Source organism: Wolffia australiana, chromosome 2 (assembly GCF_029677425.1).
Source record: "Wolffia australiana isolate 7733 chromosome 2, ASM2967742v1".
NCBI classification, from domain to species: Eukaryota; Viridiplantae; Streptophyta; class Magnoliopsida; order Alismatales; family Araceae; genus Wolffia; species Wolffia australiana.
In genome coordinates this window covers 7,642,981-7,657,980 of record NC_135836.1, presented here as the reverse complement: position 1 = coordinate 7,657,980, position 15,000 = coordinate 7,642,981, and the positions used below count along the sequence as shown (strand labels likewise).

The 15,000-nt window shown below is 45.8% G+C and overlaps 2 protein-coding genes and 1 pseudogene across 2 annotated transcripts in view; all 3 read right to left on the bottom strand.

Moving 5' to 3' along the window:
* Nucleotides 1-1,603: 1,603 nt before the first annotated feature.
* On the bottom strand, nucleotides 1,604-5,773 carry LOC144716685 (NADH dehydrogenase family protein). The gene has a single exon (XM_078591889.1). The coding sequence runs from the start codon at nucleotides 5,650-5,652 to the stop codon at nucleotides 5,353-5,355; it is 300 nt and encodes a 99-aa protein (XP_078448015.1). The 5' UTR covers nucleotides 5,653-5,773; the 3' UTR covers nucleotides 1,604-5,352.
* A 2,241-nt stretch (nucleotides 5,774-8,014) lies between these two features.
* LOC144716682 (cytochrome c biogenesis CcmF C-terminal-like mitochondrial protein pseudogene) lies at nucleotides 8,015-11,276 on the bottom strand (annotated as a pseudogene).
* Nucleotides 11,277-14,100: 2,824 nt separating this feature from the next.
* LOC144716684 (small ribosomal subunit protein uS2m-like) overlaps nucleotides 14,101-15,000 on the bottom strand; it is a 1,628-nt gene continuing 728 nt past the window's right edge. The window contains exon 1 of the mRNA XM_078591888.1: nucleotides 14,101-15,000. This exon is cut by the window's right edge and continues 728 nt beyond it. Within this exon, the coding sequence (XP_078448014.1) occupies nucleotides 14,101-14,757 (657 nt within the window). The 5' untranslated portion in view covers nucleotides 14,758-15,000.

Below are 15,000 nucleotides of genomic sequence, written 5' to 3'. Positions count from 1 at the left end.
GGGGCGAACGAGCGGGTTACGAAGTCAATGAAGATGAAAACCGAGCTTCTTTTCTATGTATGAAAACTGGATAAACCTTCGACGCTTCTTTCGCCCCCCTCCATCCGGATGGGTACTTATTACCCCAGAACGCTAAAAAGGGTGGGGGAGAAGCAAGCCGAACCTCTGATTGACCCGGACACATACATAAAAATTTATCGGCGTCGAGAGAGATTTGAGACTCCGTAAGTCATTCAGTGAGTGCTTTCTTTTAGAGCTTGGCTTGGAAGAAAAAAATGAAATACGAACAACCGCGCTGGTCGTAATAGATCGACTTGAATGCGTCTTCTTGCAGAAGCATTCAAGTTCCATTTCAGGAAAGGTTCTCAAAGAATGATACTTTCTGTTTTGTCGAGCCCTGCTTTGGTCTCTGGTTTGATGGTTGTACGTGCTAAAAATCCGGTACATTCCGTTTCGTTTCCCATCCCAGTCTTTCGCAACACTTCAGGTTTACTTATTTTGTTAGGTCTCGACTTCTCCGCTATGATCTCCCCAGTAGTTCATATAGGAGCTATTGCCGCTTCATTCCTATTCGTGGTTATGATGTTCAATATTCAAATAGCGGAGACTCACGAAGAAGTATTGCGCTATTTACCAGTGAGTGGTATTATTGGACTGATCCTTTGGTGGGAAATGTTCTTCATTTTAGATAATGAAACCATTCCATTACTACCAACCCACAGAAATACGACCTCTCTGAGATATACAGTTTATGCCGGAAAGGTACGAAGTTGGACTAATTTGGAAACATTGGGCAATTTACTTTATACCTACTATTCCGTCCGGTTTTTGGTTCCTAGTCTGATTTTATTAGTAGCCATGATTGGGGCTATAGTACTGACTATGCATAGGACTACAAAGGTGAAAAGACAGGATGTATTCCGACGAAATGCTATTGATTCTAGGAGGACTATAATGAGGAGGACGACAGACCAAATCGACATCTTGCTCACAAGGTTCTGATTTCTCCGCTGGATAACGTTGTTATGTAAACATAATCTTCATCCAGGTTACGAAGTAAAGTTGCTCCATCCAAACAAAGAGATAAGCTTTTTTTGCTGAAAGAAAAAGCTAGCTATGCTATAATAAAGGTACGAAGTACGCTACCGGTTAGGAATGCCGACTACAAGCAAGCTGGGGCTTGGCCACACACACACACACAAGTGACCCTTATAGAGAATAATACATTCACCTTAAAAGGTATAATACTGTTTTGTTGTTTGGGTATTGAGATATGTTCTGGTATACTGTACTCCCTTGCTGGCTACACTAGAGCCAAAGGTTATAATCATACTGGATATTAGGATAATAATCACTAACACACAGTTGACCTTATAGGAAATAAGACTGAAACCTTATCCTTATAGGGATTCATATCTTGATAGGTATTGATATATGTGTTGGTATACAGTACTCCCTTGCTGGCTAGATTAGAGCCAAAGGATATAATCATACTGGATATCCGGATATATAATGGTTTAGAGGGAAGTAAGATTAGAGGGTAGTTCAAGTAAAGCGGAATCACAGGCGCGACGGAGCGTGAAGATTAAGATGAAGGCGCGGAAGCGGTGAATATTAAGATGAAGGCGCGGAAGCGGTGAATATTAAGATGAAGGCGCGGAAGCGGTGAATATTAAGATGAAGGCGCGAGTGAGCGGGAGCGGGAGCAAGAAATGAAGATGAATCTGCTAAGAAGTCAATTCAGATTAAGATTCATGTTACGAAGTCAATTCAGATTAAGATGAAGAAGGCGCGGAGCGATCGATTTCCAAGACTTTTCGTAACCCGATCTCATTCTTTTTGGTAATGTAATCCATGCCGACGAACTTCGAGTACTCCTTGTCTTTAGGCGCGACGGCGCGACGGAGCGGAGTAAAGATGACTAATCGGAGCTATCCGCAAGCGCCTTGGGGGTAGGTTCTGAAAGAAACTCAGACGGGCCCGAACTTTTACTTCGTTTCTTTCATTTATCCGCTGGATAACCTCTCTATCATCCAGACAGATAAATAGACAGATAGGCCAACCATCTTTAAATGAAATAAAAAAGAGACTATACTAAAAAGAAGATTGAAACAAGGTCTAATACTTTGGATTAGAAAAGGGCTCCGCAGATGGTGCGAAGATCTGGCACAGGCTAGGCTGGCTTGCTGCTACAAAGCCAAAAGCATAAGCTAAAGCTTTAGGTTCTACAAGAAAGTTGGGTTGGAATGCTGGGTAGTACTCTTCATTGGTCGCAACTAGCTCGATCCGAGTGTTCTGAGTTACAACAATGATTACACGAGCAAAGTAAGGTGATGCTAATCACTTGATACCGAACGCTGCTTTTCCTCAAGAGCAACTTAGCTGAGTTGGAACTCAGCCCGGCTGCAATAGAATAAATCACGTAGGCGGGGCAGTGAAGGACTTTGAATTAGAAGGGCATGCCTATCTTCTACTAGCAGCTCTTGGACGTTGGACTACCGAGTCTTAGCTAAAGGTGATGCCAATCACGGATAATTCTGCAAGGCGCGAGTTTACGAGCGGGGGCGAATTTATGAGCAAGGCGCGGAAGCGGTTCATATATGAGGATGAAGACGCGAGTGAGCGAGCGTTTAGGTGCTTATGAGCAGGCGCGAGTGAGCGGGAGCGATGAAGATGAATCTGAATGGAGCTGAAAGAAATGAAATAAAGAACCTCGCACGCTCCGGCTTTGAAGCTGCTTGTAGCACTAACAATAGCCCGGACCTTTTCTTCGAAACCTCTTCACTGTACACAGGACGACGTCCAATCCCGGACTTAAGATATGATGGATCTTGTGTTGGGACTGGGGTGCGATATGCCGAAGTGAATATCGGATTCTGAGACGAGACCTCCGCCTGATCCAACCTACTTTATTCAAGATACGAAACGACTTTTCCGGCTGTCCCTATTGTTTTGTATTTTAGATGGAGCAGGTTCTGAGGTGATGCTAATCACGGTACCCACGTTCTTCCGTGCTCGTAGGTTCCCTATGCATCCCGACTAAGGTTCTTCAAGAGGTTAACTTCTTCCCGCCGCTTCGCTAATGTTTTTAGGCGCGAGTGAGCAAAAGCGACGCGCGACGTGCGACTTTAGGAGCTTCGAACCTTTTGGTATGTATTGCCCCCTAACTATAGATCAGATCCACCGGACGAGAAACTCAATTCCGCACTGCTGCTGAGTCGTCGGACTTATCCACCGACGGGATTCGTGGAATTTCAGTTTGTGGATTGCGTTGAGGGAAATCTACCAAAGCTAGGCAGATAGATAGACTCCTTTCCCGCTGCTAAGGTTCAGCATCTGAACTAAAGAAAATGATTGTTTTTTCACCAGCGCCCCTTTTTTTTTCGGGTACTAAGAGTCCTCTCACTACCAACCAGCAGACATCATCTGGCTGGGTCTTGCCGGTATCAACAACGATAAAAAAAAACAACCAAAACAGCAACTAACTATGGCTCTTGGCCCAGACAACGTCCTAGGCGTAGGGGAGATCTGAGCAACAGGGAACGCCTAGACGAGCCCGTAGCAGTAAGTAGATCGAGAGGTCGTTCCGCCCCTTGTCCCCAAAGATGGGTAATATGTTCTCATACAATGTGTTGCTCCAACTTAATTCTATAGGGCCTAGCTGGCGAGCGATCCCAGTCCGCGGCAGAGAACAAGACAGCAAGCGAGCGTACCTTTGTTCGCTTCTTCTCCACCAAGCACTTAAGTTTAAGGATAACTGTAGGTCGGTGGCTACCTAAGGAAACTCCGATTCGATCCGCCCCCCGGCTGGGAGGCATCTACCTCATCCCGATCACAAGGAGAGGTTCACCATGATGGGGGGTAAGGTACTTTCTTTCAGAACCTGAACGGAAAGAATGAAAAGGGGACCATCCTTTTTCGGCATGCTCCTCAGATTTAAGGATTAGCAGGGTAGGGCTTGTTTAGTTGACAGACAATGACAAACGAAACTAAGTAGCGCCTTTTGAATTGAATCTTAAGTAGTCTATCAGTGGTACGAAGCGGCCCCGGGGAGCTAAAGGTTATACCTTATCAGGGAACAGCGGTTCTTCTATGTAGGGACAAGCCCGCTCCTAAAGTCGCGCCGTCGAGCTAAGTTACTTCGTAACCGGTAGCGTAGTAGAATGAAGGCGGAGCACCGACGCTCTCTTATCGCAAGCACTTTTATTTTCTTTCTTCTGATGAATCTGAATTGACTTCGTAACATTCTTCGCTCCGTCGCTTCTGCTCATAAATTCGCGCCTTCATCTTCATCTTCACGCTCGCCTTCATCTTAATATATTCACGCTCGCCTGAATCTGAACGCTCCTAAGCGCCTTCATCTTAATATATTCACCGCTTCCGCGCCTGAATCTTAATATATTCACCGCTTCCGCGCCTTCAGATTAATATATTCACCGCTTCCGCGCCTGAATCTTAATATATTCACCGCTTCCGCGCCTGAATCTTAATATATTCACCGCTTCCGCGCCTTCATCTTAATCTTCATTGACTTCTTTTTTGCTCGTCGCGCCGCTCCTCGCTTCTGCTCCTGGAGTCGCGCCTTGCAGAACGTTGATTAGTTCTTCGTTTCATCGTTTATCCGCTGGATAACGTTTTGACTTCTTATGTTCAAAATAACATAACCTTTGACTTCGTAACGTTTCATCGTTGATTCATCTTTACTTCGTAACCCGCTCGTAAACTCTTCTGCTCCCGCTCACTCGCGCCTTGCAGAACGTTTTATGTGAAAAATAACATAACCTTCGCTCCGTCGCTTCTTCGCTCCGCAAGCGCCTACTAAAAAAAAGAAAAGTAGGCGCGGAAGCGGTGAAGATGAAGATTCAGACGAGCGTTCAGATTCAGACGAGCGTTCAGATTAAGATGAAGACGAGCGAGCGGGCGCGAGTTTACGAGCGGGTTCTGATTTATCTTCATCGCTCCCGCTCGTAAAAACTCGCGCCTTTTATTTTGTGAATAACCCATTTAAATTTTGAAATAAGTCAAGTAGGAAATAGGTCCTTAATAGCGTTGACAAACAAAGAAGAACAGCCGGTTAAAAGACAGCTATTATATAGTTGCCAGCTTGACAAGCTATCTTTCCTCTTGATCTGAGGTGCGAAGAGAAACATCTCTTTTTTCTTACTTCCACTTCTCGATCCCGGCCCGGAAAAGTTACCGACCAAGAATGAAAGAAAGGTTATGTTTACATAAGTAAATCACCCTAGCCCCGTAAGCCCACACCTGTGTAGAGTAGATCGTTCAACACCTGCGGCACAAACCTATTTTTGACCAATTGGTCCTAGTATCATAGGCGACCGAACGGCCGCCCCCCTAATTACTAGACCGACCTGCTGTAATAATTCCATAAACACCTAGCGAAGATATGGCAAACAAATAAAGTAGCCCTATGTTCGGATCTGACAATACCATACCATAATCAAAAGGTACAACGGCCCGAGCGACCAGACTTAACATAAATGTAGCCACTGGAGCCATTCTAAAAAGGGAGAAATTAGCACTACTTGGTGAAATAGGTTCTTTTAGAATCAATTTCGAACCATCTGCTAGAGGTTGTAACAATCCGAACAATCCCACTACATCAGGACCCTTTCGACGTTGCACAAAAGCCATGACTTTACGTTCAGCTAGCACTAAAAAGGCTACTCCTAGTAGAAGTGGTAGAATTATTCCAAGTATTTCCGCTGGAACAACAATGTACGTTTTCGATTTTCTATTCACTTACGGGCCTGGTCGACCCGATCATGATATTTAACTCATGATCTGGCCTGGTCGACCCAATCATGATATTGAAGGATGGACCTTTTCTCGAAAAACTCTGGATCCCGAGATTTGAAGATGGTACATTCAAGAATCCTGTTACGTTACTCCGCTCGCTCACTCGCGTCTTCATCTTAATCTTCCCCGCTTCCGCGCCTCACTTGACTGAGCATAAGCTTTCTCCGCTCCATCAGTCGCGTCTTCATCTTAATCTTCCCCGCTTCCGCGCCTTCACACTAGTGGCTGAGGTTATGTTTGCATAATTCAACAGATTTGAGGTTGAGTCAATAACTTGGGTCGGGAATCTTTGCTCTTCTCTTTTGCATTTCCGCTGCCTGCGTTCTTCTTCGTGTCCGTCCGTATCGCAAAGCTAGTCGACGCCAGTTGTAATGGTTGAAAATAGGGGACCAACCGACGACCTCCTAATAAAGCTTTGTTCGATAAAGCAAACGATTCGTTCCGACAACTTCGCTCCTAAGCGCCTAATCATTCGCCGATCTTACAAGATCGATCGGGCGGGCTGGTTGAGAAGGCGCGAAGTTTACGAGCGGGAGCGGAGAAAGGTTCTGCAAGAAGTCAGGACGAATGAGATATATACCTACACGGTGGGTGTATCCTTGAGCGGATCCCACGCCCCAAGACTAAGGCGCGTAGCGAAGTCAAAGTCAATGCTTAAGCTTGAGAAGCTTCTGGCGCGCCCGTCAAACTAACTGGGATAAGCGTATTGAACCAGACGAAACAACAATGAAACAAAAGACAGATAAAGCCTTTGTTTGAACTATAAGAGACAAGTAAGCTTCTCCAGTAAGGCGCGAGTGAGCGGGAGCGGGAGCGAAGCGACGGAGCGAAGGTTACGAAGTCAATTAAATAAATAAAGTTATGAAATAAATCAGAATAACATAAAAGGTTACGAAGTCACTGAGGTTACGATGAATCAACGCTGGATAAAACCTCAGAACCTCCTCGCTCCCGCTCGTAAACTTCGCGCCTTTTGCTCCGTCGCGCCTTCGGAACCAAGGCGCGATTTTAGGAGCAAAATAACACACTTAGTTGGTCAAGTTGGTTATCTGAAATCAGATAACCTACGAGAGCCCAGGTATTGAAAATAACATAACCTCTTTACTCGCTACGCGCCTTGAGCACTAGGAGAAAAACTATACCTAGTTTTCTTTCTATCTTTCTTTCTATACATAACCGCAGAAGGGAAAGGTTACGAAGTAAAGGTACTCGCTACGCGCCTTTTGCTCGTCTTCTGCTCCTATCCGTCGCGCCTTTCTTTCTTTCTTTGACTTCGTAACCCGCTCACTCGCCCCTTCTGCTCCTAAACGCTCCTAAGCGCCGAACCGAAAGGCGCGTTAGCAAAAGCGAGTTTACGAGCGGGTTTTGACGAAGGTTACGAAGGTTACGAAGTAAAGGTATCTATAACTTCCCCACCTGGACCTACCCCCTAACCGACGAGTAGCTAGATGGGGAAGTAAACTCAATCATTGAGGCGCGAAAGCGGGAGCGTTAAGCTAAGCGTTGCTGGCACTAAACTAAAGAGTTAGGTCACTGGTCTAAGATAAGTTACTAACGAAAATAGCAAGCTCGAATCTTTGGGACCAGAAGCGGTTAGCAGTGATTGGCATCACCTTCAGCGGTGAAAAGCAAGCAAAAGAAAGCACGGTTCCATAAAGTCTTCTCTACAGCATGAATAGCGCATAGCGGAGCAGCGCCAAGGGGGCGAAGCCCATCATATGAAATGGGTTCAACGTCCAATTATTCAAACAAGAAGAAGATGAATCGAAAGCTGTAGGTTCTGAAACCTTCCTTCTTTCTTTCAGATGCTGAACCTCCCAGGTTATGTTTACATAACTTACATACCCATCCACTCAACATTCTTTTAAAACAATCGAATCGAGCAAGAATGGCCATTCAATCTTGTGAACTAATCGAGACCGAAATTGGAGAAGGAGATACGAACGGAGAGGAATAACCAATCGATGAAAGAACATGAAACCATTCTGTTTCAATAGAAGTACGGGAAACGGTTGGGGGCAATGAAGTAGGTGAAGTGGTTGGATTTTGCGAGCTGTTCCAACTGGATATGATTCCAAGAGCCGAACGAGAATGAATACCACACAGAAGAGTAAAGACCGGACTCCCTAATGGAATGTTTAACCGATCCATTCCGGATCGATCGAATTGGTACGGAAGTTGTAACATGGGAAAACCACGGAAAACACGACTTATTTGAATAACCCGGTGACCTACCAATTGTAGAAGTAGGATCTTTGGCAAGCAATAAGCACTTAAATAATACAATTCGAATGTACCATCTTCTTTATCATTTCGAGGAAAAGGTTCGGGAGGAAAGGGAAACAACGGAGGGATCCGAATCGGACCTAAATGGGAATGACATGAAAAGTCTTTTTCAAAACCTATAATTAAGGGCGTGACGACGATATACGATAGGAATGGAAAAAAACTCGTGATTGGTGTGGAGGGGAGGATCTGTTTATGAAATAGTTCACGTCTCATTTCCTTACTTCTTCGTTCCTTCTAATTCATTCACTTCGACGGCTGGTTCTGAACGCCGCGTAACATCATCTTCTTCAACCTCCACCGCCATTTACACTGAGGGGCCGAGCCACTAAAGAATTGCTTATACACTAAACAGCTGCTTATATACGCTTACTAAAAACGAAGGCCAGCGTGAAACTAAGAAAGAGTTCTTTATTTCTTGACTTTGACTTTCTTTAGAACGTTTATTCGCTTCGCCCCTTCGCTCCGTCGCTTCTGCTCATAAATCGCTCCTAAGCGCCTAAGGCGCGGAAGCGGTGAATATATGAGGCGCGAGGAGCGTTCAGATTAAGATGAAGACGCGACGAGCGGGGATTTTAATCAGAAGTAACGCTACGCTAATAGAAGAGGAGAGATGTTCGCAATGACTACCACAATCAAGCCGCTCCGCGGGCCCGTAACTTCGCCCGGCTTCCTTACTGGTAGCCAGCACCTTCGGTCCGGGTTACAACCTTCAAAGGCGCGACTTTAGGAGCGAAGAAGCGACGAGCAAAAGATGAATGAGGTTATCTTCAAGATAAGTTTATTTCATAAGGCGCGGAAGCGGTGAATATTAAGATGAAGACGAGCGTGAAGATGAAGATGAAGACGCGACTGATGGAGCGTGAAGATGAAGACGCGAGTGAGCGAGCGTTTAGGAGCTTCAAGAAATTAAATAAACGTTATAAAGTCAAAGTAAAGAAAATCATTCATCTTTTCTTTGACGCTCCATCAGTCGCGTCTTCATCTTAATCTTCCCCGCTTCCGCGCCTTTTGCTCCGTCGCTTCGCTCCCTTCTGCTCCTGAAGTCGCTCGTCGCGCCGTCGGAACCTTCATCGTAAACGCTCGTAAACGCTCGCTCACTCGCGTCTTCATCTTAATCTTCACGCTCGTCTTCATCCTCATATATGAACCGCTTCCGCGCCTCATTCATCGTTGATTCATTCCTCCGCTCCTAAGCGCGTCGCGCCGTCGAACGTTGATTCATCGTTGATGAATCTTCATTGACTTCGCTCCTAAACGCTCACTCGCGCCTCAGAACGTTTCTTCGTTTCTTCATTCGCTGTTCATTGACTTCGTAACGTGACCTCACTGACCCTACTCTTCCAAGCCCATGGGCTTAGGTTATTCTAGCGCTACGCGCCTTGTTCTTACTTTTATTATGTTAAAACATAACCTATGCAAACGATTCTTCTGATGCATCTCCAGATTCTAATTCTTCGGCGGATGAGTTTTAGTTTGATCATTGGCTTTCCAAATTATTTAGCTCTATTCGAGCCAAAGGCGCGACGGAGCGTTTACGAGCGGGAGCAGAAGGGAGCGGCCAATCACGTTACGAAGTAAATCCATGTTTTTATTAAATTATTTGCTATGGGCTTCATTCATGCTGAACCTTGCCTGCCACAAAGCAACTATTGCATACCGCTCCTAGCGCGCTAGAATGGATCTCAGCTAAACGGTTACCGGTCCACTACGCAAGCAAGGCGCGACTTTAGGTAACCGAAGGGGCGAAGCGAAGAACAGAACCTTACTTCTGATTAAAATCCCCGCTCGTCGCGTCTTCATCTTCATCTTCACGCTCGTCTTCATCTTAATCTTCACGCTCCTCGCGCCTTCCTTTGGTTCTGCAAGAACTTCTCCAATCGGAACCGGTTCTAAAATCATTGCTTCACTAGCGCATCGTTCTTTCTTCGTAACCTCAGAACCTCTCTCAACTGGCCGTGTTGCCAACCCACGGACCCCGCGCAATGCTATGGGCTTGTGTATTAACTTCGTGATTGCAGAACCCGCTCGTCGCGTCTTCATCTTAATATATGAACCGCTTCCGCGCCTTACCTGACAAAGCGCACTGTTAGTAGCATAGATCGAGTTCCGAAGGCGCGACGAGCAGAAGGGGCGAAGCGAATTGAGCCGCTCGCTAGCTGGAGACCGTCCGATCCTGGGAAGCGCTTTTACTTCGTAACCTATGATATTAAGATACCCTCAAGCATATGGGCTAGAATACACATAAAGAAGATCAGGAATGCCGCTAGCCGAGGAATCGGTTAGAACAAAGCCCAAAATGGCATAACCATTTATGGATTTCGCATCGCAGCCACTACTTTTACTCCTTTTATGCAATTATTAACTCCACGGAACTTTATCGACTCCAATGCAACTTATCCTTTAGGAGCTGACGTAACAAACTACGCGAGCCTCCCGATGAAGCCAACAGAAATCCTATCCGAATACTAAAAATAAAAGGCAGTTTCATTATGGTGGTATACCAGCCGCCAGTTCTGGAACTTCCAGTTCCAATTGGAGCATATAGATCCGTAAATGGATTTGTATGTATAGCCACTTCAGTCGTGCTCGTCGTTTCTCGAATGGAATAAAAGTATCTTTTTTCTGGGAACATGGGAAACCAGAAATTCTTATGTTCGCGATTCTTCATCCGCCGATGCAGAAAATGCTCCAGTTTTCCATTCTCAGATGAGGTACGAAGTATTGGCAAGAGGTCGGCACGAAGTGATTCATCATGCTCAAACATGAACCGATCGTTCGTTAGGGACGGTTTATAAATCATCAAATTCCCACAAATGGAATGAGAAGTGGGTCCATGTAAATGATCGAGACTTCGCAAACAACAACGCTCCTTCCCCATATGGAGTTCGGAACCCAAGGGCAATCGTTGAGTGAACTGTATCTTATTCGTATTAGTTGACCTAAGCCGCACCATTACTGCTGGGGTGGGGCTCGGCCTCCGAACCGTACGTGGGACGCGTTTCTGCCTCATACAGCTCGGGTCAAAGACCGGGGGAAGTTGAGGAGAGATGGGGAGACCTGCTGCTGCCAGTCGAGACGGACAGGAAACGGGGCGGAGATAAGCTTGTGAAGAAGCCCCCACCCCCAAAGAAAACCGATCCAACTTCGCGTTCTTTCTATTCCATCCCATTCCATTCCGGGAGGCTAATACTATAAAAAAAAGTGCAGTAGTCGTCGTCTGACCAATCGGCTCGGACACCAGACCGCTCGTGCCCGCCCATTCTGTCTCACCCAAATGGCTCTCCTAGTTACGCTGCGCCCCGCTCCGTCGCCCCACGTCCGCTTTTATCCGCCCGCAAGCAACCCGCTTTCTTTGGCAACTAGGGCCGTCCCCTTCATTCTATGCTGACCCCGGCCCGGGCTGGCTTTTTGGGAAGCCCATTCCCATCGCGCTCATGGCCCGGCTGGCCTGCCAGCGGGAGTGGGAATTATCCCGTTCCCTGGTAAAAAGGGTTGGTTGGATGCGGGATCTACTCCACGAGGAGCGGTACGAACATAGATAATATCATCACGACCTCTCGGTACCGCTAGGGATGCTTAACGCCACTTCGCCAACTGGCATTACCTGCGCTTTCGTGTCTCTCAGTGTGGTCAGCACTGGGTGTTTCCGAGCAGCGAGGCTTACACCCATTCGCATTAGTTCATCCAATACTTCGTAACCTTTAGCACTAATTTTGGAATAAGCCATCTTCCTATCAAGGTTAAGGAGTCAACTGAGCATCTCAGCGTCGGGATTGAATACCCGGATCGAATCAGAGTTCACGCCGCCCGCCCTGAACAAATAGGAGGCGTGGGCCACAGGTCGCACATAAGCCACCGGGTCGCACGACAGAAGAACACCCAAGATAAAGATGCACACTCCTCCATGTGAAATATGAATCTTCATGTTAACTTTTTGGTAGTAGTCGTGACCAACAGCCATCAGCAGTCGGCTCGTTGGTAAGGCGCGTAGCGCTTCAAGCCCTATTTCTTGCGGCACACCCCCCCAACTCGCACTCCCCGACGAAGAGGGGACGGGTAAAGCGGAAGGCCCAAAACTTTCTACTCTTCTTTCTATATGGGGGTGCCCGGGTTTCTTGTCATTTCGTCGTTGCTCATTCCCGTTAGGCCGAAGGGTTAGGCAGGTAGTACGGGCGCTCTGCGCACACTCACGCTTCGCTGACCTATCGCGTGGTAAAGAGAAGAAAGTACGAAAGAATAGTAAACGGAGCACACCGCAGAAAGATTCTAAATATGACAAGTCCCCCATGGATTCGATAAGACGGAAATGAGGAACGGGAACGAAACAAAATAAAGCATTTCTAGCGGATGAGCTTCTCCAAATTATGTCTGGTAATAGAATATGGCAACTTGCTCTGATCAACACTCCACTTTTAGCTCCGTCCATGGAGTGTATGAATTTCCTTGAATGTAGATAGACTAAAAAAGGGAATTCAGGGATAAGAATAGGAATTAACGTACCATTGGAAAAAGGGGCACCTGTGGGAACATCTCTACTGACGAACCATTTCAATAGTACGGGTGCTGCCGTGCCACGAGGCACGACCATGGAAGTAATGAAAAAGAAGAAGTTCTGTAGTTGGACCATCTGCTCTATCCCTTCTATTTTTGCTTCTCCAGAGAAGGTTATGTTATTTTTAACATAAAACGTTATCCAGCGGATAAGTGTTCGCAACGCATACCGAAAAAGGCGCGACGGAGCGGAGCAGAAGGGAGCGAAATAATGACTAGTCTTTTTTTTTCAATCCGCTCAGCGACGAGCGATTTATGAGCAGAAGCGACGAAGCGGATACTTTACTTCGTAACCTTCCTTCTTGCAGTTCATGCTGAACCTTCTACAAACCGAGTGGAACCTTCTTTCAGAACCTCAACAAAAGTAAATGAATGCCCATCTTATACACATGTCCTAGGAATGTTTCAGCATCTAATGCTTTCGTGAGAGGTTCTGAAAGAACTCATCTATTAGCATATGACGCTCGCTCACTCGCGTCTGAATCTTAATATATTCACCGCTTCCGCGCCTTGCTTCACAACACTATTTATATAATGGTTGGGTTGAAACTTGACTTTGACTTTCCTGTGGGTTTTTATTATCACAACAGAATTTAATCGGCTCCAGTTGCGGATAAATCACCGAAAAAAAGTGATTTCTTACTTATTATATTAGCATCACGTTCTTTGCTCCTAAAGTCACGCCGTCGCTTCTTCGCTCCGCTCATATCATAAATTCGCACGCTCCTAAAGTCGCGCCGTCGCGCCGCTCACTCGCGCCTCTGAGAGGTTCTGCAAGAACTTCGTAACCTCACCTCAGGTTCTGTGAAGTAAACTCAGAACCTCAGTTCTTCAGATGAAACGTTATCTGAAAGATAAGTTACCGAAGGTAAAGAAGCTGCCCGAAGAATGCGGATAGCATCACCTTCCAGGACCATCTTACCGCCGATCGATAGCACTTGACCATGTCTTAATCCGCTTATAAAAACACTGACAACACTACCCACGCTCTCGCTCCCGCTTTCGCGCCTAAGGGGACTCGAAATGGTTTATCAGTAAGGTCGTGGTAGAGTGGAAGCTTACCAAACCATAAGTGGATTCCGTATCAAGTCAAGAGCTAGCCGAACACCTAGTCTCACTGTTTGCTGAGGTGGTTTTCGTTCAGCTTCCTAGAGACAAGAACAGCCTACCCGCTCCCGCTCCCGCTCACTCGCGCCTCCATAGCCTATCTGCCTTTGTACCGGTCAATGGAATCACTCGTTGTTGAAAAGCTATATCAGCCGGCTTCATCCAACCCAGCCCTAGTACAATTCTTGTTCAATCCATAAAAAAACGAGTTTACGAGCGGGAGCGATTTATGAGCAGAAGCTACTTTAGGTGCGAGTTTAGGAGCAGAAGCGAGTTTACGAGCGCTTAGGCTTTGAAGCTGTAGTTTGATGGGTATTTGACCAGTCGACCGATCGACTAAAACCAATTCTTCTTAGAAAAGGTCGATCGATGAGTTGTTTCTTCTCCCGCAGTCTTTATCTGAAAGTCAGATAACCTTCCCCGTTCAAGAAGAACTGTTTTCGTGATCGAATTACGAAATAGATATACGAACTGTATAGGATCATTCGCTGGAATGGGATAAGTTATTTTTTTATAGGATCCCAATGGGATCGTAGAATCCACTGAAGATGCAATAGGTATTTGTGATCGATCAGCTTCCAGTATGACCGAAGACTTTCTATCTGCATCCATAATAACTACACAATCTGGTTGTTGGTTCGACCCGAAATTTATCTTCTTGTTTCTCGAACGGATTTTTTTTTGACTTGAACAATTGGTCAAAAAACTCCCGATCCTCCATTGAGAATCATTGATACAGTTCGTCGCCATTTGTTCTATTATCTCATCTTTAAATAAATGATGGGTCTTTAAAAAGAAGGAACGGCCTTTTTGACGAATGGGAGATCCTATAAAATGACAAGCGTTTCGTAAACAAATCAGTGTCTTGTCTGAATCGAGAATAGCAATTCCATTTCTTGAACCACAGATATAGACTTTGAAATGATGAGCAGCTACCCGACGGCCCAGATGTGCGTTCGTACTCAGTAATTTTTGAATAACAATAGAATGCATTTTTTTTTATCGAGATTGGCTCAGGTGGTTAGTTTAATAGAGAAGAGAATAAACGAACAAGTAATAAGAAAAGCGCAAGCGCCTTGCTTTAAGTAACGCTGTTTGGGACATGGAAATGCTATTATAAGGAACCGGGATGGAACCATAGAATTGAACTCATTCCCCGGGGGGGAAGTTATGTTTACATAATGTAGAGGTAGGTTCTGAAAGAACTTGCGATGGGGGAACCGATTGATCCAATAG

What these genes read in the sequence shown, in the direction of transcription:
- LOC144716685 (XM_078591889.1), bottom strand. Translation starts at nt 5,652, where the DNA reads ATGGCTTTTGTGCAACGTCGAAAGGGTCCTGATGTAGTGGGATTGTTC.